The sequence below is a fragment of the Passer montanus genome, unplaced genomic scaffold (genome assembly GCF_014805655.1).
Source record: "Passer montanus isolate IOZ18808 unplaced genomic scaffold, ASM1480565v1 scaffold112, whole genome shotgun sequence".
Lineage (NCBI taxonomy): Eukaryota > Metazoa > Chordata > Aves > Passeriformes > Passeridae > Passer > Passer montanus.
In genome coordinates this window covers 362,369-389,600 of record NW_024357836.1, presented here as the reverse complement: position 1 = coordinate 389,600, position 27,232 = coordinate 362,369, and the positions used below count along the sequence as shown (strand labels likewise).

General features: G+C 52.2%; 2 protein-coding genes across 7 annotated transcripts; one reads left to right on the top strand and one right to left on the bottom strand.

Annotated features, from left to right (window-relative positions):
• Positions 1 to 26,971, bottom strand: UHRF1 (ubiquitin like with PHD and ring finger domains 1). Of its 6 annotated transcripts, XM_039733741.1 has the most exons (20): positions 26,935 to 26,971; positions 16,845 to 16,927; positions 16,066 to 16,138; positions 14,386 to 14,454; positions 11,651 to 11,813; positions 8,862 to 9,125; positions 7,936 to 8,108; positions 7,315 to 7,530; positions 6,487 to 6,593; positions 6,131 to 6,317; positions 5,292 to 5,415; positions 5,110 to 5,217; positions 4,257 to 4,361; positions 3,664 to 3,770; positions 3,003 to 3,165; positions 2,765 to 2,902; positions 2,307 to 2,418; positions 2,020 to 2,177; positions 1,662 to 1,760; positions 1 to 1,401 (listed from the first exon to the last, which is right to left on the bottom strand). In XM_039733741.1, exons 5-20 carry the CDS (start codon positions 11,801 to 11,803, stop codon positions 1,255 to 1,257), a joined length of 2,361 nt encoding a protein of 786 aa, XP_039589675.1. In that variant the 5' UTR covers positions 11,804 to 11,813; positions 14,386 to 14,454; positions 16,066 to 16,138; positions 16,845 to 16,927; positions 26,935 to 26,971; the 3' UTR covers positions 1 to 1,254. The 6 variants fall into 6 exon arrangements, with proteins under 6 accessions (XP_039589675.1, XP_039589721.1, XP_039589703.1 ...); XM_039733769.1 differs by lacking the exon at positions 11,651 to 11,813 and having other exon boundaries at positions 1,255 to 1,401; XM_039733778.1 differs by lacking the exons at positions 11,651 to 11,813; positions 14,386 to 14,454 and having other exon boundaries at positions 1,255 to 1,401.
• On the top strand, positions 17,767 to 27,061 carry LOC120513879 (perilipin-3-like). The gene is made up of 8 exons (XM_039733715.1): positions 17,767 to 17,807; positions 21,547 to 21,617; positions 22,042 to 22,237; positions 22,784 to 22,866; positions 23,146 to 24,361; positions 24,783 to 24,982; positions 25,167 to 25,295; positions 25,454 to 27,061. The coding sequence occupies exons 2-8, from the start codon at positions 21,558 to 21,560 to the stop codon at positions 26,012 to 26,014; spliced, it is 2,445 nt and encodes an 814-aa protein (XP_039589649.1). The 5' UTR covers positions 17,767 to 17,807; positions 21,547 to 21,557; the 3' UTR covers positions 26,015 to 27,061.
• Positions 27,062 to 27,232: the final 171 nt, after the last annotated feature.

Here is a 27,232-nt window from a genome sequence, read left to right as displayed (position 1 = left end):
TTAATCTGAAAAGATATTTATTTTGAGAACATCAACTTGCACATTATACAAAAAATTGACAATTTCACCAAAAAACATATAAAATGTTGCGGGGTCTTTTTCCCTAACATATTAACATAATCACTTTCCAAAGGGTAAGAGGTGAGGAAACCAATATTAGGCACATTTGTTCCAGTCTGTCTGCAGAAAAGTGTGATTAAAAACATCCCTGTCTTGCTGAGGTATCAAACTGCAAACTTTGGTCATGGTAGAGGGAAACCAAGGGAGCCTTCCCCAGGCATGGCCAAGACATAAAAAAGCCAGAATTATTTTTCATTTCCAGGTAGAAATGCAGTGAAATAAAGAAAAAAAAACCTCCCCAATCCACCTCTAACTAGGAAACCTGATCCTCTGCAAATCCCCACTAATCACACACAGCTACAGTGATCCACGCTCCCAAAGAACCCGGCTGGCAAGTCCCAACAATTCAGTGCTTAGGAAAAAAAGGAGACCTTGATGGTGATTCAGAGCCCAGTCTTCAGCAAAGGACAAAAGGCACTTAAGAATGGCTTTAGGGTATTCCACAATGGCATTTCGGGACAGGGGACAGCGCCCAGCTGAACAAATCCTTCCCTAAGAGAAGTCCAGTGAGGTAGTACTGCATATTGCTCCAACCACTTGGCTCTAAGCAAGCAGCCTTCTGGTTCTGAGATACAAAATTAGCAGAAAATGGCTTTTTTGTCAAATGTATAAAACGTTCTTACAAAAAAATAGTAAAAACTCACTCGTGGTACAAAGCCAGGAACCATCTTGTACAAATTGAGTATCAAAATGCTGCCAAGGTGATGCACAAGTCTACCTGGATGGCCAAATCCCCAGACAGTGAAGATTGTTCTAGCAACCAAGCCATTTTTGGAATAAAAACTAAAAATAAAAGGGGCACAGGGGCACTCTGAGAACGTTCCTCATCATTAGCAGCCTCACCGGAAGCACTTTCAGTCCATTAGAAACAAATAATTCTGTGCTGATGAATGGCAAGTTTGAGGGGATGAAAAAAAAAATACAAATGCAAAGTTCAACATAGAGAACAAAAACAAAATCCACGAACACACAAAAGGATAATCCTTGGATTGGGAGTGGGACAGGTTTTTTTTTAAAAACAAGGAAGACTTCAAACCATTTTTGCGGGGGGTGGGAGGAAACACAGACTAACCTTTTTTTTTGTTTTAAATTAAGCCCGGGGCAGGTGTGGGGAGGGAGAAGTGCTGTGGGGGATCACCGGCCGCTGCCGTAGCCGGGGAAGAGCTGGGCCAGGATGCTCTGCAGGGCCTCGTTCACCTCCATGCTGTAGCTGCGGCCCAGCTCGTAGCGGCACGCGGGGCAGCTGAACACCGAGGCCTTGAAGGACCTGTCCAGGCAGTCCTGGGGACACAAGGCAGCAGGGTCAGGGACACGGAGCTGGGCTCCTTTGGCACAGCCAGCCAGCCCCGAGGTTCCTGGGAAGGGACCAGAGAGAACAGGGGCACTGCACTGCCCACTGAGAGCACTGCTGCTGGACACGGCAGAGACCAGGCAATTCCAGCCTGGCTGGGGATGGGGGGGACCAGCCCGGCCCGGCCCAGCCCAGCCCAGCCCAGGAGAGCCCAGCCCTGCCCAGCAGAGCCCAGCCCAGCCCAGCCCACCTTGCAGACGTTGTGCTGGCACACGGTGGTGACTGGCCGGAACACGACCTCCTGGCAGCAGATACACAGAAAGGCCTCCTCCACTTTATTCAGAAATTTCTGCAAAGAGAACACTTGAATCAGCTTAATGCTGAAAGACACATGAATTAACCCAAACCCCCAGCATTGAATGCAAGGGATTGCTTTGAATATAGGAGGATTCTCGACAAATCTTAATATGCAAATCCTGTCCCATTAAACCTGCTGGGGTGTTTATACTAAAATAAGATCATTTTAGGTCTGAGGCTGTTCTTTAATTCAGCCAAGGGTTTGTGTCTGGGGACAGCACAGCTACAGCTGGGGGAAAAGCCCAACGTACCGGCCCATCTTTGAGGGCCTCTAGGACTTCATTCCACAGTTTTTCATTGGCTTCATCACTTTTTATAAGAGATTTCTGCTGGGATGTCAGCTTGTATGGCTCAACTTTAGTTTTCTTTGGAGTCCCTGCTGGAGAGGTGACGGGTGTTTCCTCCCCACCTGAAAGAAAACACAAAGATTTAAAAAAAAAAAACAAAAAAACCCAAAAAACCACCAGAAAAGAGTAACCAAGTAAAATGCACAAAAAACTCCAAGGCTTTCTAATATCCACTTGCCTACTCCACAAACCTGCTGATTTCCTTTTCCTCTTCCCTTTCCCTGGGGTATCAAACTCATCATCTCCATTATTTTCTTTTTCCTTGTCTTTGTTTGCAACAGCTTCCAAATATCCTTCAGGATACTGCAGGGAAACAAAACAAAGAGCACTCAATGCAGACACTGGGTGAGACTTGCAGACCAAGACAGGTCCAAGAGTGACCTCTGGAGAACTGCCCCAGGGACACTTTCAAATCTATTTTAAGCAACAGATCCCTGCTATAGGGAAGTACTTCACAGCCTATAGAAATCCCATACCAGAAATAAAGTAAGTTTTGTCCTTTTAGCCTCTTGATGTATAAAAACAAACAACCCAGCAGACTGGAAGCATTTATGTCCCCCTTAGTCTCAATTTTTAGCTAAGGATCATCCTCAGAGCACGTAACAGAAAAATCCCTGCTATCCATCCAGTTGAGAGTCCAGGGCAGTACCTGCATTGTCAGACCAAGCTTTTTCATCCTGTCCTTTCCCTCTTTGGTCCAAGGAGCAGGTTCTTCATCATCCCTCCTAAGCAGGTAACGCCACACCAGAAACCCAGACTTCCCTGTCTCAGGCCAGTATTTCACAACCTGAAAAAACCAGAGCAAGTCCATCACACTCTGCCAAAGCCCCTTGGCCACAACCACATGCTCTTTTCCCAGCTCAGGCAGCTCAGGCAGCCCTCCTCACCTTGTAGATGCCGTCGTATCTGTTGCCCTCCAGAGGAGCATACTTGCTGTGCTTGCCTCCCTTGACGTTCCTGACCACCCGCACCGGCTTCCCCGCCCGCCAGTCCTTGGCCTCAGCCCCGTGCTTGTCGTTGATGGGGGCACTGCAGTTCAGAGCCAGGGCTCTGCAGGAGAGGCCAGAGTTCAGTGAGTGTGCCTGAATGCAGCCCTGCCACGCAGCCTGTGTGACAGTGACACCTCTGCACTCAGGGAGCCTCCTGAGTGGGCACATTTTAGACAGCTGGTTACTCATGGCATGACCCAGCCCAGAGCACTTCCTCCACTCCAGTCCAGGCTTATCTGTGATAACAGTTCAGAATTACAAATGGTCTGGCCTCCCAAAGTAACCACTGGCTGCAAAGGAGAACTCCTACACCAGTTTGCTGCTCTGCTCCTTAAGTTTCAGCCAGTATGGCAGGTGACACCAACCCCACCCACAGTTCTGTCCCATTACAGTGCAAGGAGCATTCCCACTGTGCAACTGATCTGCAGCCTAAACCACAGCCCAGACCCAATTCTGGCCTTTCTTCCAAAGCTTAGCCAGCTTCCCTGGATGCAAACAGCCCCAACAACCCTGGTGGTGCCAGGTGCTGAGGCTAGAAGGGAGCAGAGACGTTGCCAACCTGTTCATGTTGGTGAGTTTCTGATCACAGGACTGCTCTGCCGTGCGCTTGTTCCCGGAGAGGTCTCGCCCCCCACTCCCTGTGTACGTGAAGGAATTCCCATGATCCTGAAATGAACACGGATGGTTTGCACAGTCACAAAAAGAATTCAATAAAGGCAGGAGAGTCTTTCAATCAGGTAGGTTTAGCAGGGCATTCTCAAAGAGGAAAGATGCTTCCTGTATTTAAGCTCCCAGACTGGCCGGTCTCTGGCCCTCCCTCAGGCTGCCAGGAGAGGAGGCCAGGTGACAATGTTGTCTTGTCACACCCCTGAGCAGCCCAGGCTCCCACAGGATCTGCTGGGAGTGAACAGCTGGCAGCACAGCCCATGAGACTGCTCCAGCTGTGGGTGTAAGGCAGACCTTGAAAAGTCAGAACTCTGGGATCAAAAGCTGGCACAGGGATGTTAAACTGGCTTGGGCTGGCACAGATCACTGCAGTTTTTCCTCGCCTCGTTTGCTTCTGAAGGAAATAGGTGAAGCTGGGCAAGTGTTTGGTGGGGAGTTTAAACAAGTTGGTTTGGTTCTGTGCATAAATAATCAGAATCCACTCACGATGTCATCTTCATATCCTCCTGCCAGCACCAAGGAATAGGCCCCGTCGTTGCTCCTGCCGTGGATCCCCGCCACGTGGGGCCTGTGCACCCCAGACTCGCTCACCTGCCAGACAAAACCAGCTCTGGAGGCACCTGCCCTCAACAGGCCCCACACAGCTCTGGGCTTGGAGCTCCACCAACTGTGCTACTTCACATTTGCTTTCCATGTGTCATAGGGGGAAGCTGCTCTCACCATCATTCACCAAAAAGCTCCAGGCAGAAGAAAGAAAAATAAAAATGCATCTAAAAAACTAAGGCACTGACTGTATCAGTAAACTGAATACATGGATAAGGTTTGTGTGCAAATCTAACTATCTGGATATTTCTTACTGAAATTGCTTATTAAAAGGCTCCAGGCACCTAAGAATAATACAGATATTGAATATTTGTATAAAGTTTTGAAAGAGTTGTAGTAGCAACCTTCCCTCAATACCTGAAAGCAAGACCTGGATAGGCCAGTGCTTTTTTTTGCCCCAACTTTCTGTTTCATGTATGTGGATATTTGAGACACCCTTGCCAGGGCACACTACACACCTCCACGACAAACTACTGGGAACAAATCTGCTTGCTTTGGGGATTTTGAGTTACCAAAAAGAGCACCAAAACAAAATAAACCAGCACTTGATGGGCCCAACAATGTAGCATTAGTTATGGAACACTTGATCCAGACAAAGCCAGAATTCTTTTCCTTCTGCACTTCCATATATCCAGTGACACACACATTTCCACATTAACTGTTTCAGGTTTCTTGTAGGAACTGGATCACTCCCATTTTTCCCCACAGCAGGTCAGGCCAGGATTCAGCTTCATACCTGAACTCTGAACTTCCACATGGTGCCAACAGGGATGCCAGGAATTGGTCCATAGTGGTTGGAGGGGACAATGGTGCATTCCTTGGTGCGCCCAACACACGCCATGCCCTGGGCAGAGAGCAGGATCAGCCAAGAGCCCAAAGGAACAAACACAATTCCAAGTAAAACAGCTTTGGACTGACCTTGCCCCAGTCTCTCCGGGAGGAGGAATTAGCAGATGCCATCTTTTGCTTCTTTTTACTTTCTTTTAATTTCTCTCCTGCTAAAACCACCTCACTTGCATCATTTCGACACTCAGGGCAATACCTAAAAGTCAGTGAAAATTAACAAGTAGCAAAGCCTTCAATTAGGAGCATTTCCTCCAAACATAGTGAGTTATGTTACAATTTCCACATGTGAAACCAGACAGGACAAGGACACACTCTCCACACTGGAATTTAACCTACACCAGCTCCTGTCCTAGCACCAGCCACTGCAGCTGTGTCAGGAAACATAAAATCATTGCATACAGTGTTGAAACAGGGCAGAGGGAATAAACCAGTGCATTTCATGAACTCTGTGTCTGTTGAAAGATGTATTTCACTATCCACACCTCTCACTGTACATACCTCATGCACAAACCAGCCTGATCTGGTTTGGGGCTGCCTGCAGTGACCCAAAAAAGCCTCTGCCCAGCTGAAGCCTCCCAACATCAGGGTCTCATTTGGTCCTCTTTGGATCCCAGGCTGGTTTGGGTTGGAAGGACCTTAAAGCTCATCTCATTCCATGCCCTGCCATGGCAGGGACACCCTCCTCTATCCCAGGCTGCTCCAAGCCCTGGCTTTAAGCAGGTACACAAAAAAAGGCATCCAGATCCCAAAACTAGGAAAAGGAGTGTGCAAGCCATGGGCTCAAAACCTCCTCTCATGAAGCTCAAGAAAAGCTATGAAGTTTTACCAAAAAAAAACCCCTCCAAAACACACATATCCCTGTTCCTAATTAGATGTAATTGTGACACCCCACACACCTCCTCAGAACCTACCAGTCCTCATCATCTGGGATTCTGCTGAGAGGAGGGTTGAGGCAGTAGATGTGGAAGGCCATGTCACACTCGTCACACATGAGCTGCTTATCTGGATCCTGCTTCCCCCCACAGATGTGACAAGCACAGACCCTGCAGGTCTTGTTTGGGTTGTCCTTGCAGGCTTTACACACAGGTCCACTCTGTCCTGTGGGCAAACACAAACCACACTCAGCAAGGGCCAAGATCCACTGGAAATGGTCAAAGGAGGCACAACTGAACGTGTCTTGGACCCTCAAACCTTTGATCCTCACAGAAACAACTGGCAGGACATGACAAGGTAAGACAGACATGCAAGAACTCCACATCAGACTCACGTTTTGGGGTTCCAGTACTGATGGGAGAAGCAGTGCCTGGCTCTTCAATTTTGTAGATTTCATCCACTAATATAATTGTGCAGTCATTCAAGGAATCACCAGCTTCCCTAGAAGAAGTTGAGGAAAGATCAGAGTTTGGAAGCATCCCACAGCTCGAGTTCACAGCTCTGCATCAGATTGCTCTGGTATTAAAAATCTAATCATTTTCATGCAATTAGAATTAACCCCCTTGTCTCAGGGTGATTCCAGGCACTGGAAGCATTTCAATTATCAAGAGTGACTGTTCTCCCTGCCCCCAAATATATTTCAGACTAATGCTTCTCATATTTTATAGTTTAAAAGTCAAAATCACTGTGGTGTGAGGAAAAAGGATGAATATTCTGTCAACTCTGTGAAAATTACCTGAAATTTTTAAAAAATATAGCCTGAAGTTGAGAGTCTCCTTCAGGAGAGATCTGGAATAATTTTTCATCACCTTTATAAGTGAGAGTTCATTCTACATCATTCTATCTCCACAAAATATTACAGTGCATTTTGTAAAGCCATTATGGATAATTAACACATAAACAATCATTTGCCTCATGGTGAATATGGGGCTTTGCATCCTTTCAGCATTAAGTGAATCATGGATCAGCATTCCTTAAAGTGTCCAATTCCTCAGTGGAAGTTATTCAGAACTGCAGAATGCGAGGTTAATCACCCAAAAAGGACAGGCCACTTTTCATCTGTCCCCAGCACTACTGTTGCACCATTTTTTGCCAGCAGTCACTCAGACCTCAGAAAGCTGAAGCAGAGCAGAATTCCATTTATTCCACATGAACAGCTTACCCAAGCAATATCTTTGCATTGAGCTCCCTGGTCATTTTTGTTTCCCTTTTCTGCAGGATCTCAGCGTCGTACCAGAAGCCCCTCTCCTTGGGTTCATCAGGGTTGTAGTTGACCATCACCACCTGCCCCACCTCCAGCTGGTGCCACTTGAGGATGGTCCGTGCCCGAGCCCGCACGTTGCCCGAGCTCATCTGCACCACCCCGTTCTCTGGGTAGCTTCAAGGGAGGAACCAAACAGGAATCAGATTCAGTATCAGCTCTCAGGAGGAACAGACAGGCTGATTTTGCTGTGCCACACAAGAATACCATCAAGGATAAAATCTCCTCCCACACAGACACAGCCAGAACCAACCAGTCTGGCTTTGCTACTATTGCCTCCCTTTAACACTTGGACACCAGCATTTCCTATAAATGCTGGTGTCCATAAAATAAAAACATTATTGCAGCCCCCTGGAATTCCAACTGCAAAACAGCCTTACAGTTGCCAGGGCCCAATGACATAATTACTATGTCACTGCCCAGTTCTGTTTTAATTTGTGCAATGTCTGCAATAAAATTTCCCATCAACATCGTGACCTGAATGACTTTACTGGCCAAGAAGGGCAACAAAACAAAGCTCACTCATCGTATTTCACATGATAAATGACATCTTCTTCAGGGACAGCTGTGGACTGGTCAGGATCCGTGCAGCTCCCAGCTGATTCACTGGTGGGTTTTTTCCTGGTTACGTTCACAACTGTGGCTTCAAACCACGCTCCCATGTCCGTGTCCCGAGCATCCACCAAGTCATTGATCTACACAGGGCAAAGAGCACAGCTCAGCAAAAGGGATCTGCAAATCAGGCACTCATTTCCAATCCACTTCAGATTTAACCATCCCAAGAACTGCACCATTATCAAGACATTTAACTGATCACCTTAAAAATTAAGATTTCTTTTGCTCTGCTGGTCCTGTTGTGCAGCCCTACAGTGTGCTTAGGTTGAATTTGTAAGGTTATAATTTCATTCTACACCAGCACATGTAAACCCAGCCTTGTTAGCCAGCCCAAACCATCACTGGTTAGTCTGTAATAGAGTTTCAAAGTGTCTTGCTCATAACCTGGCAAAGACATCACTAGATCTGTAATGAAACCCATTGAAACAGAAAAATAAAATGATTCTGAACAGCTGCTTGAGATTTTCTTTTGTTCATTCAAGAAAGTTTCAGCTTTGACAAATGTAGTGACTCCAAGCAAAAACACTGGGAAAATTTGTAAAAAAAAATCAAACCAGACACTCTGAATGCTTTTTTTTTTAAAAAAAAATAATGTATTGTAGTTTTAGTTCAAACGACAAAATGAAAAAATTAAGTATTTTGACCTACAGCATGTTGCATTGAATTGGTTTGTGGGTTGGTTGGTATTTCTGTCTTTGTTGTTGGAGGGCTCGAGAGGAAGAAAGGAACTGCCCACACAATTGGAGTGTGAAGGATTTTCAGCAATTCTCCAGCACAGAGAACAATTCCCCTGGCCAGGCGGGTCTGAGGGCTCGCGGCGTGTGAGCACCCACCTTGTAGAGGCCGAAGCAGGGGTCGGTCCAGTGGGGCTGAGCCGCCGTGCTGGGCTGTCCCTCCAGCTCCAGGGCAGCCTCCCCGTTGTGGGAGCTCTTGTCGGACTCGCTGGGGCCGGAGCCGCAGCCGGAGTCGCTGTCCGAGAGCTCCGAGTCCTTCTCCTTGCTCCCGGCAGGCAGCAGGGCCGGGCTTTGTCTGACCAGCAGCTGAACAATATCGTTCAGCCCCACGCTGTAGTCGAACAGGGAGTGCCCATCTTCCATCTGCAGGGAAAGCAGCCGGTCAGCGCCCGCGCCGGGCTCGCCCCAAGCTCCCATGGCGCTCAGAGCGGCCCTGCCCGCCAGCATCCACCACGTGGCTCTGGAACCATTATCAGCCACGTCTGGGCCCTTCTTCTCTCTCAGTCCTCTTATTTAAGTGCTCTTTTTAAAACCACCCCGCAATCTGCACCAGCAAGGCTTCCATGCCGTGCTGGACTTGCTACCCAGCCTCCAGGAGATCTGGAAAAGTTTGCAGTGCGTTCCCTAGGAACAGCAATGAAACAACTACAGACCCCCCACATTCCCGTCAGGATTCAAAGATAACTCCACATTACCTACAAACACAAGAGGAAATTATTTCTTCCTCAATTCAGGCACATCCCAAATCCTAATGGAGATTGTCTTTATATTTTAATTGTGTGTGATCCAGATTATTGTTGCACCATCTCCATTATTCATAGCATTAAGTAGAAGCCAGAGTTAATCACACATTTTTTCCATTGAAAGTAAAATCAGAAAAGATTCAATTCAACTTGAAACTACTCGATCGCTCTTTAGCGTAGCCAGGCTGTCCTAATTTCACACTCTGCCTAATTCTAAGAGTTTATCTGGTGAGTCTGGCACGGTTTGTAGTCAAATCGAGACCCTGCCCCTGCAAAAAGAGAAGTGCAGAGAGAGAAAGAGGTCCCTCAAAAACCTCTCAAGAGCTCTAAGGAGCACAAGCATTTTAGAGTTAACATGCAAGGCTGGAGCCCACGGAGCAGTCAGAAGTTCAGACAAGCTTCCCCACATATTTAAGGTCTGACTAAGAAATTATACAGGAAATGATCATCCCTTTCCAGCCTAAACCACCAGAAAAAGCAATCCCTGGAGCTTTGTTCTCTATCAGAGGGAAGCAGGGCAAAACCACAAAAATTTACACTTCACAGGAATCACTATGATAATTCAATTCTGATTTATGGCATCCAATGGCTATGGAACAATCCCTGGAAATCTGACTGCACAGGAAGAGGTCTGAGCTTTTTGCTGGTTCAGAGATGAAAACTCCTCGAGGTGCAAAAAGAACACACCAGAAATTGGCTGTTTCTCCTCAGCCAGGACACAATGTCACCAACATGGCAACAGCAGCAGCAGAGGACACGAGTGACAACAGGTGCAGAGTGAAATGGAAGAGCACAGGAACAGGACAGGAAACCACAGGAGCTCAAAGCACAGCCAGGAAGAAGAGCCCGGGACTGAGGACAAACCTCCAACAAAGGAGGCACGTTTGAACTAACAGCTGATTTTCTAACCCTGCTGAAAAATGCTCACGAGTAAGAAATGGAACATTTGCAGGGATTCCAAGAGGCAGACAAAGCACAATGGGAACAAGGCCTAAGAGAGGCTGGCTCACGTTCCTGCCTGAGCTGAGGAGCACTGGAACTGCAGGAGAAGGGGTTCCTTTGTAGGGCAAGGGCATCCTGACTGGGAAGTCACCACTTCTGAACATGTGTTTAACCCTGGCTGCCTGCACACCTCGGGGGAAGGCTGACAGGTGGCACCTGCCCTGAACCAACCCCCCCTCATCGCTTCATTTACAACACAAATGGGTCACTAATGCATCCAAATCTACAGCAACCACACAGAAAAGTGGGTTACAAACAGCCCTTCAGAGATGTTACACCACCCTACAGAGCCTCTCTTTATTCTAGAACTGGTACCTGAGGCTAGTCCAGGTGTATTTCCATGTTCTACAGCCACACCTGCTAATTACAGAGTACAGTTAGCTCGAGACTGCCTAAAACAGAAAGAAGAGCAGCTACAAAAAATTGTCCATCTGCAGCCAACTCAGCATCCCACTGCTTTTCCTGAAATTAATCCTGCGACCAACCAAACGCCAGATCAGGAGTTTCTCTAGCACGAAGGTTTAGCAGCACAGGACTAGGCAGACTACAACAATTGTATTTTTAAATGTTTTTGACTGACTTCAGTGCTAATTTAGTTACATTATTAACTCACAGGGAATAAACCAGTTGTACGACAGCAATTGTAAACGTGTTATTGAGAACATAACACAGCACTCAGCCACTCAAGTGTTCTGTACCTAGTGAGAATTTGATATCAGAGCTGAAGAACTTCAGAATCATGAGTTGCTTTTCCCAATTTACAAAGGAAAATGAGATCTTTACGGCTTTCAGAGCGGCAAAACTTGCAATGCTTAAAAACACTGAGCACATTAAAGACCATAAAACCACTGGTAATTTCCAGACACTTCGTAAAGGCGATGTCAAGGCAGAAGAGCAACACATGAGGTGGAAAACGGCAAAGAAAAGCAAGAATAAAGGCTGCTGTGCAGCTGGCACCTCTCCCTGCGAGCCCACGGACGGAGCGGCGCGGGAGGCAGCCGGGATCACTAGATGGCAGCACAGCCCCTCATTTCCACGCAATTAAAAATAAATAAATTAAACCTCCGTCCTCAGCTGGAGGGGAGCACGGGGCCGGGCGCCGCCGCCGCTCCGGCGCTGTCAATCCCCGCGCCGCGCCCGTACCTGCTTGCCGCGGTAGAAGAGCCGCTGCCGGTGGGGCTCCACGCCGAACACCTCGTGAATCCGCAGGCGCAGCCCCTCCACCTTGGTGAGCTTGGAGAGGGAGTCCACGCGGTGCGTCTGGCTGCCGTCCATGGTGCGCACCTGGATCCACATGGCGCCGGCGCTGCCCCGGGAATGGGCCCGCGCTCAGGCGGCGGCACCGGCGGGGCGGGCCCGCCGCCCNNNCGGGCCCGCGGGGCACCGGTGCCGCCGGCACCGCCCCTGACGGCCACACCCCCTCCCGCGGGCCCGTGCGGGGCGGGGGTCGGTCCCGCTGTCGCGGCCCCGAGCGCCGCGACCCCTCCGGGGCACCAGAGCCAGCTGTCACCGCCGCGGCTTCCCGCACCGCCCGGGCAGGGCGGGGAAAGCCCCGCGCCCCTCGCTGTGCTCCCGCTCCCGGTGCCACCGGCCGCTGCCCGGCCCGCGGCGGGATCGCATGGGGCGGCGGGGCCGGGGCTGGAATGCCGGCGACTCACCGGGTGCGGTGCCGGGGTTGGGGGGTCCCGGGGGACTCACCGGGTGCGGTGCCGGGGCTGGGGGGTCCGGGGGTTGGGGTCCCGGCGGGCTCACCGGGCGCGGTGCTGGAGCCGGTGCCGCGCGCGCTTTCCGCGGGCTTTGGAGTTTGGCGCGGAAAAGCCCCGCGCGCGCCCCGCGCGCTCCCATTGGCCGCCGCTGGCGGGAACGCGCGGGCGGGGCGGGGCCGCCGCCGCCTCCCGGAGCCCGGGGGGGAACCTGGTTGGTGGGGGGGAAACGGGACCGGGAAAACACCCCCTGGAACCGGGGGGACAGCGGGGATCCCCCGCCAGGGACCCGGCCCGGCGCGCCCCGCTCCGCTGCCATGCTGCGGGCAAAACCCCGGAATGCCCAAGGGCTCCGTCAGCACCGAACCCCCGGGGCCGCGGGCACGGTACCGGGGATTGTCCTAGACCTGGGGAGCCCCAGCGGGAGAGGAGACGCCAATGACCCCCCCCCCATGACAGCCAGCCTTCCCGAGGGTTCCCGTCCCCCTGGGGGGCTCCAGGCCCTACCCTCATGCGAATAAACCGAATAATCCAAAAGATGCGAATAAACCGAATAATCCGAATAACCGAATACACAAAGCCATCCAAATAAACCAAATAATCCGCAAAAGGGCTCTAACTCCCCGGGCCGTTAGCTCCAGGGGGACTCGTGGCGCTGTGCAGGGCCCCGCTGGTGACAAGGTGGCCTGGGTGACACGGCAGGGCCGTGGCGTGGCCGCGCGAGCCGGCAGAACGAGCAGACCCAGCAGGATGTTTGTCCCCAAAACCACCGACGCCGCGAGGAAACTCAAAATGCCAATATTTGCTTAAAACAACCGTTGGGATGGCGGAAAGCGCGGCCGAGAGGCCCCTGAGAGAAGGCTGCTCCGAGGGAAGGATGAAAGGGCGAGGATTGGCGCTGCTGGGGGAGAGAGGCCGGGCTGGGGTCGCGGGGATGGCGCGGCCGGGCCGGAGCGGCCGCGGACAAAGGAGCACGAGGCGCGGCACGGCAAACCCCGCTTCCCGTGCTCCCCTCCCCGCCCCCGTGGGCTGCCACGGCACCAGAACACAGCCACAGCGGGACGCGGCGCCCTGGGCACCACGACACAGCCACAGCGGGACGCGGCGCCCTGCGTGCCGCGGGGGACACCGGGGGACACGCAGGGCAGCGGCTCTGCCGCGTCCCACTCCGTCCTCGGAGCCGCCATGGGCCCCACGGATGGGTCACGGGCTGGCGGGAGGCCTGGGTGGGCTGGGGGCTGTCGGGGCACTCAGGCAGCCTGCAGCGGCCAGGCCGTGTTTCCTCCCAGGGCTGAAGGCTCTGCCTTGACACAAAGTCATTTCTTGCCCTTGCGGAGGTACTGGAGGATTAACCTGAAGCACTTCCTGCAGCCTGGGAGGGTTCTGGGAGATTGGGCAGGAATTCCTCCCTGCCAGAGCTGCCCCACACAGTCGTTCACCACCCTGACCTTGACAGACAGGTGCCACCCCCCAGTTTCTGTACTGGCAGGATGTTCTGTGGAATGGGACATCCCTCTGGCCACTCCAGGGCAGCTCTCCTGGCCGTGCTCTCACCCAGCTCCTTGTGGCCTTGCTCGCTGGCAGAGCCTGGGAAACTGAAAAGTCCTTGATTTGGAGTAAGCACAACTCAGCCACAACCACAACTTTGGTTGTTATCAACATTATTCCCATGCTAAATCCCAAACACAGCCCTGGACCAGCTACTGGGAAGAAAATTAACACTATCCCAGCCAAAACCAGAGACGGGCACTGGCATCTCTGCTTTTATGTGCATAAACAGCTATTCCTTGCATTGCTGTTCCCAAGGACAGGTGGTGATTGAGGCCTGTCACACACAGCACAGCCAGAAACCTGCCCCAGGTGGGGCTGCAGCTCAGGGGGAGCAGTGCAGGGCTGACCCAGCCCCACGTGCTCTGGGCTGATCCAGTCATGCTGCACCCAGGAACTCTCTGGATCCCATGTTCCCCTCCCTCCACACAAAGCTCTGAAAAGCAGCAGCTTACAGGGGTAAAGCTGGCCAAAGCCCAGGGCTGGGGAGGGCAAAAGAGGCCTGTGCCTCTGGACAAGCAGGAGCTGAGGTCTCAGCTACAGCTGAGGATGGAGGGGACACATTCAGCAGGCCAGGAGACATCCCCTCTCCCATCTACCAAACCCAGCAGCATTACACCAGCTCACCTCTACCTCAGGCAAGAGAGCAGCAGCAGAGGGAGGAGCAGCCAGGCACGCAGAAAACCATCCTGCAGCCTGAAAAAAGCAGCAGAAAGGTGAACTGGAATATTGGGAGAGCAGCCAGGAACCATCAGGCTGTTCCCTGCTGTGAGAGCAAAGTGGCTGGAAGGGGAGCAGGAACTTGCCACCACCTGTCCTTCTGGGAGGTCCTTCTGGAAGGAGAGCAGGGCCTGGAGAGGAACAGGGGCTGGGGAGCCCAGGGAGCTGCTGGAAGAGCAGCAGGGGCTGGGGAGGGAACAGGGATTGGGGAACAGGGATTGGGGAGCTGCTGGAAGGGGCTCACCTCAAGGTGAGCTGATCAGACACAGGAGACAGGAGGGAACTGCTGGGCTGGTGCACAGGGAGGCAGCAGAGACCTGCAGCAGGTCCTGACCCAGGAGAGTGCTCTGAAGGCTTGGGGGGAGCAGGAAGGGTGGTGGGCTTGGCACAGCAGTGAATGACAATGACCCAGAGCTGTCCCCTCGTGGGCCCTGCAGAGCTGCCCAGGCAGCTCTGGAACCCAAGGGCTGTGCTTCACCTCCCCAAGGAACAGAACCAAAGCTCCTCGTGCCCCAGCCCTGAATCATCCTTCTCATCACTTCTCGTGCCTGTGCCTGCCCCGGGGGAGGTGACATGGGGAAGCTGACCGTGGCACAGTGGCAGGTTACTCATGCAGCAGTGCCCTGGGAGAGCAGCAGGATGATTTCCTCTGCAGCAGATGAACATTTGCAGTGGGAACTCCAGCATCACGTGTGGCCTCTGGGCCCCAAAGGGACAATGCTGAGCTGTGACACACCACAGAGCAGGGCAAGGAGTGGCTCCCAACACAGGGCTCTGACCCTCCAAATCCCCCACACGCCTGCAGGTTTGCACTCAACAGAAACCAGGATGGGACAAGTGAGAAGCTCCAGGCTGAGGCCTCGTCCCCAGGCAGAGCCAGGAGCTGAAGGAGCAGGACTGAAGGAGCCAGGGGCAGCTGAAGGAGCCAGGGGCAGCTGAAGGAGCAGGGCTGAAGGAGCCAGGGGCAGCTGAAGCAGCAGGGCTGAGGGACAGGGGCTCCTGGAGCAGAGGTGGGGTTCACACCTGAAGGATCCTGCCCCAGGTCTGGATGCTGCAGCTTTGCTCAGGGCTGCACAGGGCTGCCATGCCCCAGCCAGCACAGCTCCTCTTCCTTCCCCAAACGTGTTTCTCCACTTCCTCCCACGCCCTTCCCACCCCACCAAACCTCTTATGATGATTTTATCTCGGATTTAAATCTGTGTCTTTCATACAGCACCAAGGGTCACAGAAACAATTGTGCAAGCCTTTGCTCTGACACTGCAATCCCCCAAATCCAGTGTCCTGAGCCTGCAGGCAGTTCTGCCACCCAGCAGGAAATCCCAGCACCGACATTTTACCCTAATATCAAAGCCACATATTAGATATTAAACACAGCCTGGTTAATTTTAATTACTGGTTATCACTTCTCACATTCCCCTGTGCCCCACCACAGCCACATGAGGTGCATCCTGCAGACAGGGCTGTTTCACTCACTTAGGGGATGAAATAGAACCTGTCCCATGAGACTTTCACCATCCACACAGAACTGACCCACAGGGGCACTTCACACCCAGCAACCCCCTGGCAGCTGGATCACTGACACCTTACCTGAGGATGCAGCACTGGCCATGTCAGGCCAACACTCCAAAATACACAGGACTCATTTCTTGATTCCCTGTTCCTGTAAAAAAAAACTTCATTTCATCAATTCTTCACAGGACAGACAAGAACAATTCTTATTTCCCTTACAAACATCACAATTGTTAAAGCTGCCTTCAGTTTTAGTACAAGCTATCAATCACTTCAGAACTGCATCAAAAACTTAAGGTGCTTCCCACCCAGAGCATTCTGAATCCTGTGACTCTGTGACAGGCTCCCAGGTGATGAAGGAAGATGGAGTTTACGTCACACAGACAAATGCACAAGGACTGTTTCCAGCAGTGCAGGTGATCAAACCAGAGGCAAAAGCCACAATTTGTAGCTGGAGAGGCTCAGAGTGGACACTGGGAGCAGTTTCTCCATTAATGCAACATCCACACGCAGTGGGTCCAGCAGGCAGAGAGGCTGTGGGAGATCTGCATCCCTGGGAGGGCTCCCAGACCCAGCCAGGTCCCAGCTCTCCAGGAGTGCCTGAGCTCCAGAGGCCTTTCCAGCCAGCACTCCCAGCTAAGCCAGCCTCAGGATGAGGATTCCTTCCAGCCCCAAAGCTCAGGAGTGACAATTGTCTACATTTTTGTCAGCTTAACAGCACATTTTTCAAAAACCACTGGCACCCCCCCTGCCTGAATGGCAATAGAGAAACAGAGCCAAGGTCTCCTGCATCCATGGCCCAAAACAAGGTGACTCAATCACTGTAATAGTGTTAGAAGACTTCAGATAATTTTTACCTGTGCCTCGGTTTCCTCCCCCGCTGATCTTGAAAACAGACAACAGGAAGCTTAATTGATGTTTTCAAACCAGTTTTGGAGAGCTGAAGATGAAAAGGCACAAATAGAAAAGCATTAACTGGAGTTTTCAGTATTTGTTATAGCTGTTAAAAAGCCCTGAGCTCCTTGGAGTCCTGCACTGCGGGGCCCTCTGTGAGGATAAAAAAATAAATCAACTCCTGCCCTGAAAATCCCAGCAAACAGGAGAAACAGAAAGTTTCATCATCGGGTGTCTGCTGGGGCCTGGCACGGGCTGAGGTGGGAGAGCATTTCTGACTCCTCGGGGAAGCACAGCAGCCCCCATGTGGGGAGGGGAGCTTTGCCAAAAAAAATCAGGATGATGATGATGGTTCACACCACAAACACCATGTCCTGCTTCTCTGGGACTTGGTGACAACATCTGTGACCCCCTGCAATGACAGCCCCTGTGCCCCCAGCTGGGGGACAGACAGGGGGACAGCTCCTGTCCCAGCCCCCTGTTCCAAACAGCTCCAGTGCTTGACTTCCACGAGCAGCTCCCTGCAGGAGCAGCCCCCGGCACGGGGGGATTGCTGGGGTGGCTGTGCAGGGCTGGGGGATCCCTGTGGCCCCCTCCCAACTCAGGGTATTCCAAGGCCAAAGCACCAGGGGCTGGGGCACCCTCTGAGAGATGCCCTGCACACCCTGCCAGCTCTGCCCCTGCTGGGGGGACAAACAGCAGCTCCAACACCCACCCCGCTGAGCTGTGACACACGCCCCTCACCTGGGGACCCCGGCCCCTCACCTGCGGCCCCACCCGGTGCTGTCCCCATTGGCCAGGCCGCTCCTGCCTCCATCGGCCCCGCGCTGCCAATCACCCCGCGGGTATTTAACTGGGGCGGCGCCCCGCGCTCCCAGTCCCACCAGTGCTCCCAGTCTCACCAGAGCCGGGCGCGGAGGAGGCAGGTAGGGCTGGGCTGGGGGGTGGGCAAGGTCTGGGGGCTGTGATTTGTCTGGGGGCTCGGGGTGCCTCCCCGGGGCTCTGCAGCCCTGCCCGGGCTGGTGCCGGGGGCTGCAGCTCGGAGCTCCATGCGGGGGGATCCGGGTGTGCCCCAGGGCTCTTCAGCCCCCTGCACAGCAGGAGCTGGGTGCTGTGTCCCCGCTGTGTTTTTCTGTGCATGGGGGGCTTTCCTCTCTGAGGGCAAAGGTGACATTTTCCGCTGTCGCGATGTGTCTGCCTTGGGTAACAGCTGAGGCGCTTGGGGGGTGGAACCAGGTGATCTTTGAGGCCCAACCCAAACCGTGGTGGGGTTCAAACAGTTCCCTAAAGGCTCCTTCCCAGCTCTGAGATGACTCCTTGGTAACTCTGTGGATCTCTGTGACTGAGCAGTTTGGGGTTTTAAAGCTCTTTTTCTGCTTCTTGTTTGCTGAGGGTCCTGCTGGGGGGTGACTCCCACCAGTCACCTGCACGGCGCTGTGTTTGGGATGAGGGACAAGGTGGATGCTCCAGGGGCAGGTGACACCCCGGGGACAGGGTGCAGGTGACCTGCCGGGCATTCCCCTCCTGTGACAGGCTGCCAGCCCTGCCCGGGGCTGTTTCTCGTGATCCTCTGGTGGAGGCACGAGAACTGAGTGACAAGAACTGCTCAGAGCACCCTGTCCCTGCAGGGCTCTGCCAGCCCCCAGAGGGAGCTTTGGCAAACTGGATTAGCGTTTCTCAAGACTAGCAAGGCTTTAAATGTGGTCATGACTACCCTGAGCTGTGGATGGCTGGGAAGGATTTCAGTTTCTGTAGCTGGTTCTGCTGAAAATTCCAGATGGAAACGTGCTGAGCTGCTTGCTCTGCAAATTACAGCTTCCAGATGAAACCAAGAACTCTGTCCTCATGGAAAGACTGAGAAGCACTGAGAAGCTGTTTCAGTTAAAACTTCCTCTCCTCTTTCCTAAAATATTCTTTTCCAAACGGTTACTGACCCAGTGGTGGCCACTGGCTGTGGTGTTGAATTTCTGCTGGAGGTGTGGGGGAAGCCCTGCATCCATCAGCAAGGGTAACTTTGATCTTTGAGGTTTCCTAGTGCTGCTGGTTTATCCAGAAAGGTGAGATGGGCACCTCTGCCAGCCCCTGAAACTGCTGTCCTCAGGTCAAAGCTGGGAATCATTTGATCTTCCTCCTAAAACTAATTCTGTCCTCAGAGCATTTGCAGCCCATTCCCCACAGACATCCCATGACCCAGATCTGCATTTTTGGGAACGGGGTATCAGTGGCAATTCTCGAAAAGAATGTAAATAGGTGCTTGAACCACAATTGAATTCCTGTGCCCTGATTAGCCCTCCCTGCTCACATCTAAAGCAGTACATTTAGCTTTGTTTTCCTCGGTGGTCATTAAGGAATTGCCAGTTAAGCCACGGAACCAGCCCTGCTGGCTGTGGCTCAGTTTCTCCCAAAGTGAAATCCCTTGGAAGGGAGAGGAGCTTCCTGAACATGAAGATGCTACAGGAGCACACACCAGCAGCCTGTTCTCATGGAGCTGAGCTGCTTCCTGCAGGGAAACCTTCCAGCCAAGGGCAGTAAAGAACCTGTTTTACATGAACTGGTCACTGCCAGTGCCAGAAATCAGGGAGCCAGCCCTTGCTCCTTCACTGACTCCAAACGGGCAATGATCAGTTCAGCTCCTGATCCCAGAAAATCTCTTGACCTTGATGCTAGAAAAGAGCACTGAAGTTTGATCCTTCCGAAACCACCTGTTTCAAGAGCTTTCTCCAGCAGTGACCTAATATTTCAGATGTAGCAATGGCATGGAGTCATCTGATCATCACTTTCATATGAAGAAAACCACAACCAAAACAAAGTGCTGCTGTTTCTGTTCCTCTGCCCACTGGGATTTCCACTCCCAGCCATCCTGGCTTGGCTGTGGCTTCTCCAAAGGATTCAGAACCACCTGACCCAGAGTTGCCAGGCACTGGGCTTTCCTGCAACCTCTGAAGCAAAGCAAGGGTTGCTCAGCACTTCTGCAGGGAAAGAGAAAATAAAACCATGCTGTGGAGATCTGCCCACACTGCAAATTTGGGTGTTGCAAAATATGGATTTCTCCTCCACAGTGGAGAGCAAACCTTGTTCCAACATGATTGTGCTGAAGGATTGTCCCTGCCAAGCTGTATCCATAATTAACATGGGATCCCTGTACTTCAGAGGCTGATCTAACCTTACAGCAGTTCTTACATCAGCCAAGAAGTTACTCCTGAATTATTCCAACCAGAGTCCCCCCTCTTCCTTTTGCTGCTGTGTCTCTGTGCTGGCTCTGACCCCAAGGCCACCACAGTGTCAAACTCCACAGTCTGAGCTTTTTCCACCTGTCCAGAGTAAAATAACTGAGCAAAGGGGCTGTTTGTGGTGGTGTTGAAAGAGCTGTGCTTTGCCCCCAAGTCAGCCCTGCATGGCTCCAAAGAAATAACAAACCTGCCCTGAGGCAGAGCAGGAGGGACAGCCACTGCCAGCAAACCGTGGACTTTGGGACTAAATTCAGCCTTGCTTGCTTTGGAGCAGCTTTTTACAACTTCTCCCAGCCTGGTGAGGATCCATTGGTGGTTTTGCTGTGCAGATAAGTGGGGAGGGCTCCCAGAGGAGCACTGGAGAGGCTGGAGGTAACAACTTGGGTGACACTTTTGCTACAGGCATGTGGCACTCGGCATCCCTGCCCTGCTCAAATCTGAATTTTGATTAATTCAATGGTTAATGCAACAATATCTGGTGTTTTGCCAAGTCATCTCCTAAGATGTCCCTGGCCCGTGGCAGAGCCCAGCCCAGGGCTCACAAATGCTGGTTTCACTGCTTCTCTCCATCTCTCTGTTCCTGTTTCTCAGCAAAATCAAAACCTTGCATGAGGCAAAGAACACAAGAACCAAGACAATGGGCTCCACCACAACTCGGATGGCAAACTCTTTTGGGAAGAGTCTGCCAGTGAGCCTGGAGCAGTGTGTGGCTTGGAAATCCAGTTTGGCAGGAATTTTGGTTTGAGGGTTTTCCACTGGAAAATGTCATAGCAAATCTAAGAATAGGAATTAACTGGCAAATGAGAGAAAAGCAGACTGTCCCAAAGAACAAATGTGCTGAAATCCCTGCTGTGCCTGACTAAGGCTCAGAGTAATCCTGGGTTTATTACCAATACAGGAGTGTCCAGATACCACAGGAGATCCGTGCTGGGGGACAATACCCGTTCAGATTATTGCAACATCTTATACTTCTTCAATCCCATTATGTCATGAGAATGTCTCTGAGCCTTGGTTTCACAGGAAGTGAGATTTCCTGCCTTGCTGGTCAGTAGGATGTGAAGGCAAGTCTCCGGGTAGCCATGGAATGCTGCAGCTGGGAAACCTGGCTCATCCTCCAGGGAGAACTCCACAGGATTTTCATGTCCTTCCCAGGCTGGCTATATTGTTATATTTTCTCTCCCCTGTCCAGCTGAAGAGGGGGGTGATGGAGTTGTTTTAGTGGGTACCTGGTGCCCAGGCAGGGTCATCCCACCCCACAGAGAAAACACAAGACAAATAAAAGAGTTCTCACCTATTTCTAACCTGAACCTTTTTGGGAGCAGCTGAATGACAAATCCCAGCTTTGTTGCCTGCTGCTTTTCCCCTGTCCTGGCAGGATTTTATTTCTTTGGAGGAAATGAAGTTGTGCTCATGATACTCCTGTTTTTCCTTCCAGCTGCAGTCAGTATGGCCTCAGGAAAGACCCCAACCCCAGACCTGCTGAAGGCTGAGGAGCAGCAGAGTGTGGTAGGTGCCAGGGCACCCACAGCAGTTAAATCACCCACTGACATGTGCTGGTAAACCTCTGCCAGCACCCCAAAACCAGGCTGGGGGGACAGAAAGATTAGCCCTGTGAAGCTGTGGCCAAATCAAAACCCCCTCAGTACAGAAGGCAATTGTTTTGCTCAAGAGACAACTTCAGGGCTGGCCAAATGATGCAAGTAGTTCTGAAACAGGAGCTGTTGCAGGTCCTACTTCCACACCTGGTTTGGTGCTGAAACCAGTGTGACTCAGAATTCACAAGCACAGAATTCAGACTTCTTAACCCTGGCTTGTTGGAGGCCTCTGGATGAGTTGAAGGATGAGGAGATGGATTTGCTGGGACCTTTCTGGACAGACACACGGCTGTGTTCAGGTTGGGCTCTAATGCCAGGGTTTCTCTTGGATTTAGAGCGCTGTCAATCGAGTCACCAGCCTGCCCTTGCTCAATTCTGCCTTCAACCTGGTCTCCTCTGCCTACACCCACACCAAGGAGTCCCACCCGTGCCTCGGTGGTGTCTGCAGCGTGGCTGAGACCGTGGCTGCCGTGGCTGTGGGCAGTGTGGTGGGAGGGGCACAGCCCATCCTGAGCCAGCTCGAGCCGCAGAGTAAGTGCAGGGCTGGGGGACCCTGGGGGCAGGAGGGAGGGGAGGTTCATGTGCTTGTAGGGTGATCCCACCTCCCACAGCACCTTCTCCTCCAGCACTGGGCCTCCCACCCAGCAGCTCCCCAACACTGAACTGCCTGGGTGTGAAACTGTTTCCAGGAGAAGCAGAGTTTGATTTTTGAGGTTACGGAGTTCTGACCATCCCAAGCAGGAGCTGTGTCAGTCTGGAATAGAGCTCAGTCTGGCTTATCCCAACATTCTCAACCCTTTAAACCCAGTGTCCTGCCCACCAAGGGCAGGTGCTACAGTGCAGTTGGATTAAAGTCCACTGTTAGAAAGCTGGGCAGGCAAAATGGAGGCTATTTGAACCTGCTGAATTTTAGGGTTTGTTCACTTTTAACAAAATGCCCACACACATCCCACCCTAGAATGGGGATTTTTTTTTTTCTGGGGCCTGTTTTCATGAGTGTATCCTCAACTGGCCATTGTAGGGTCAAACACCCATCCCCAAATGTAAGAATAAACTGGTGCCTGTTGTCTCTTCCAGTTGCTCTTGTGAATGAATATGCCTGTAAAGGTCTGGATCAGCTGGAGGAGAACTTGCCCTTCCTGCAGCAGCCAGCAGACAAGGTAAGGAAAGGCTTTTCCTGGGGAAGCCATGGCTTGATGGAAGTTTTATGGTACAGAAATATGGGGAAATAAATAAAGCTCAGCAGCAGGGAAAGCTAGAGAGGTGCCCTCAGCATGTAGGAGTGAACGTGTCCATGTCAGTACAGGTGTGCTCACCTCCTTGGCCCTCCCACCACTGCAAGCACAACTAACCCCAGTGGAAAAGCTTTTTCAGAGAGGGAAAACATATTTTGGAACAATAACAAGAAGAAATCTTTCTCTGCCTCTCTCCCTGTGCAGGTAATCTCAGACACCAAGCAGCTGGTGTCCACCAAAGTGACTTCTGCTATGGATGCTGCCTGCGAGGCCAAGGAAGCGGTGGCTGATAAAGTCACTGAAGCTGTGGACCTCACTAAAAATGTTGTTGGGGACAGTGTCAAGCTGACCAGGTCTGTGGTCACCTCCACTGTCAGCAGTGCCGTGGAGGCTGCCCAGGGTGCCAAGGAGCTGGTGACCAGCAAGGTGACAGAGGCAGTGGATGTCACCAAGCACATGGTGGAGGACAGCGTTGACAGGACCAAGTCTGCTGTTGCCTCTACAATTGTCAACGCTGTGGAGGCTGCCCAGGGAGCCAAGGAGCTGGTGACCAGCAAGGTGACAGAGGCTGTGGACCTCAGTAAGCACCTTGTGGAGGACAGTGTTGACAGGACCAAGTCTGCTGTGACTTCCACCATCACTGCAGCTGTAGGGGCTGCCCAGGGAGCCAAGGAGCTGGTGACCAGCAAGGTGACAGATGCTGTGGACAAGGTCACCAAAGCTGTGGATGTCACCAAGCACATGGTGGAGGACAGTGTTGACCTGACCAAGTCTGCAGTTGCTTCCACGATTGTCAGCGCTGTGGAGGCTGCTCAAGGGGCCAAGGAGCTGGTGACAGACAAGGTGACCAAGGCAGTGGACCTCAGTAAGCACATCGTAGAAGACAGTGTTGACCTGACCAAGTCTGCAGTTGCCTCTACGATTGTCAATGCTGTGGAGGCTGCCCAGGGAGCCAAGGAGCTGGTGACCAACAAGGTGACAGAGGCCGTGGATGTCACCAAGCACACGGTGGAGGACAGCATTGACAAGACCAAGTCTGCTGTTGCTTCCACCATCACTGCAGCTGTGGGGGCTGCCCAGGGGGCCAAGGACCTGGTGGCCAACAAGGTGACCGAAGCAGTGGACCTGACCAAAGGGGCTGTTCAAGACAGCGTTGAGAAGACCAAATCTGTGGTCACCTCTACGGTCAGTACAGCTCTGGATGCTGCCTATGGCACCATCACCAGCAAGATCAACACAGCCCTGGAGCAGGGCAGAGAGGTTCTCCAGGAGGGCATGGAGATGACCAACTCGGTGGTGACCAATAGCATAAGCAAAGCCAAGGCAGTGAGCCAGGCAGTGGCTGGAGGTGTGGAATCTGTCCTGGGAATGTCAGAAGATCTGGTGGATCATTACCTCCCAATGACCGAGGAGGAACTAGGTAAGAAAATACTTACCTGGCGCTTGTAGATGCAAGTCCTTTCCCATGTGAGTAGAGAGCACCTGACACAGCAAGACTCAGCTTCTGAAGCAGACAGGTAGCTCTGAATTTGTTACCAAGTTGCTGGCTGTCAACACCAAATTGCCACATGGCATGGGACAGAGTTCAAGCATTTACTGGCTGGTCCTTGTCCATCAGCCTCCAAGTAAATAAATACATGGGTTCATGCTTCAACTCTCCATCAAGTCTGCTTATCTGAAGATTGAGCAGGGACTAACCTGCCTTTAACACATGAGCAACTACAAACCTCCTGCTCCCACAGCAAGCTTCAGCCTTCATGTTTTCCAATGAGTGATCCAACCTCTTCCACCCCTCCCAGCTGGCAGTGAGCCCAGCTGCACTCTGTTCTTGTTTCCTCCAGGTAAACTGGCCACCACGGTGCAGGGCTTTGGCGTGGCCTCCGTGGAGGAGCAGAGGAGGCAGCGGAGTTACTTTGTGCGCCTGGGCTCGCTGTCGGGCAGGGTCCGGCACCGCGCCTACCAGCACTCCCTGGCCAAGCTGCAGGGCTTCAGGCACCGCACCCAGGACACCCTCTCACGGCTGCAGCTGGCAATAAAACTGGTACCAACACGCTTTGCCCTTCCTCCTCCTGTCTGTAGCCCTTCCTGCCCTGCTATCCGGCTGGAAGCTCTTCCTCCATCCCATACCAGCTCCGTGTCACCTGAGATCCTTCCCTGGCAGGGAAGTGCTCATGCCTCTCTGTGTGTGCTTGCAGTACAACCTTTCCTCTCATTTTTCCTATCAGATTGAATCTGTGAAACAGGAGGTTGGCCAGAAGCTGCTGGAAGGGCAGGAGAAGCTCCATCAGCTGTGGGTGGACTGGAGCCTGACGCAGCCCAAAGGAAACCAAGTCAGAACTGCGAGCCAGCCAGAGGTATCCCCGTGGGCCGGGCCCTCCCGAGCCCTCCCCGAGCTGCCCTGTCCCAGCAGGTGGAGTCGTCCCCAAGCTGTTCTCTCCCGGCTGCAGGAGCCATCCCTGAGCTGTTCTCTCCCGGCTGCAGGAGCCGTCCCTGAGCTGTTCTCTCCCGGCAGGTGGAGCCGCGCACTCTGGCCATGCTGAGGATCATCACCCAGCAGCTCCAGCCCGCCTACCACAGCCTCAAGCTCAGCATCCACGGCCTCCCCAGCAGCATCCAGGAAGCTGTGTCTCGGGCCACTCGGCACATCCACAAGCTCCACAGCTCTTTTTCCAGGGCTGTGTCCTTCCAGGACCTCTCCAGAACCACCCTGGCCCGCAGCCAGGAGCGTGTGGCAGAGGCGCGGAGGTCCCTCGATGTCCTCTTCGAGTATGTCACTCACAACACCCCTCTGAACTGGATTGTGGGGCCCTTCAGGGCCATGGCTAAGGTGGCACAGGACAGCAGAAAGCACAAGAAGAGAGAGATGAGGAGTGATATAAAATTACCCAAGTTGGAGATGGCTCCACTATCACAGGAGGTGACAAAAGCACCTGAAGAGCCAAAGGGAACCAACAGGCTCTCAGAAAAATGGTGTGAAGTGCTAGAGAAGCTGGAGGAGAAGGTAGGGAAGGACACAGAGGTGGCCCTGGCTGCAAAGGAGATAAAAACCAGTGCAGCAGAGGAAGATCTCTGATAAATCCCAGCTCTTCTGGCCAAGGCTACTGGGCTAGAACAGCACTGGATCTTCTGGTTGTGTGCCCACTTGTGCCATGAGTGCCTCTGCTCTCTGGATTTAGTCAGATGTAGTAAGGAGGTATGATAACCAAGGTGGGGAGATTCTGAATCTTGATTTACTGTTTTTAAATCCAGCTGCTGTGCTGAAAGGGGAGATGGGACCTGCACTGCAGCTTTTTAACTCAGCCCAGATGTAGCTGTGAGTGGCTAAATCTTGCTGAGACAAGTTGTGGGAGAGAAGTGACCTCAACTTATTTTTAATGCTGGATTTGTTTTTAATTTGCCCAAGCTGTGGAACTCTTGAGAAGATGCTATGCTTGACCTTTGATACTATCTCCCACCTTCTCCACATTTTAAAATAGTTCCAGACACAACTTCCCTTGTGCCTGTTGTGCTTGTGGGGAGGCTGGGCCCTGCAGCACATCTGGCACAGCTGGGGGCAAGGAGCTGCTCCTCAAGAAGAGATTTCTCTTCATGGATCAGCCAAACTCTTCTTCCTTCATGGAGAAGCACCTGGCAGTGTGGGGTTTTCTTCAATTTTTCCTATTTCTGTGAATGACTTCAAGGATTATCTGTGAGTAACTCCATGTGTGAAACACTTCACAGCCATTAAATGAGGCAGCATTTCCCAGGAGTTACTCTGCCATGGGATTAGGATATCCTGTTATTAAAATAGGGGGGATTTTAATCCAGGTGCTGGTTCTTCCCCAGAAAATGCTACTTTGTAATAATTTCAAATGTAACTTATTTTGGTAACTGTTCCTGGCATTGTCCCCGTGCCAGGGCTGGTGAGCAGACACTGGAATAAAGCGTGACCTGTGTTCAAAACCATGTGGGTTTGTGTGTACCTACAGCTGCAGGGTTGTGCTCTCCCCTTACCTGAGCTGTGATGAAGCCTTGCCTTTACCAAATCTTGTCCCTGGCCAGCTTGTCTCTTCCCTGCTCTTGCTGGAGGGGGAAAAAAAAAATCCTGGCTTTAGTATGTCCCATGCTGTCTTAACTAGAAGAATCAAATATTTTTTTTTCTTAACTAGAAGAATCAAATGATTGTCTCCCTGACTTGTGCCTGTCCTCCTGAGGCTCAGGGGAGTCTGTCCATGCCCCCCTGCTCCTCCTCACCCCGAGCTGCCTGTGCCCCCCCTGCACCCAGGGCTCTGCACTGCTCCTCCCTGCTCCA

Coding starts and splice junctions, on each gene's coding strand:
- LOC120513879 (XM_039733715.1), top strand. CDS start 21,558: ATGGCCTCAGGAAAGACCCCAACCCCAGACCTGCTGAAGGCTGAGGAG. Junction 24,362..24,782: donor AATGACCGAGGAGGAACTAG/GTAAGAAAATAC, acceptor TGTTTCCTCCAG/GTAAACTGGCCACCACGGTG. Junction 25,296..25,453: donor GAACTGCGAGCCAGCCAGAG/GTATCCCCGTGG, acceptor CTCTCCCGGCAG/GTGGAGCCGCGCACTCTGGC.
- UHRF1 (XM_039733741.1), bottom strand. CDS start 11,803: ATGTGGATCCAGGTGCGCACCATGGACGGCAGCCAGACGCACCGCGTG. Junction 7,531..7,935: donor TATCATGTGAAATACGATGA/GTGAGCTTTGTT, acceptor CCTCCCTTGAAG/CTACCCAGAGAACGGGGTGG. Junction 6,318..6,486: donor CAGTACTGGAACCCCAAAAC/GTGAGTCTGATG, acceptor GTTTGCCCACAG/GACAGAGTGGACCTGTGTGT.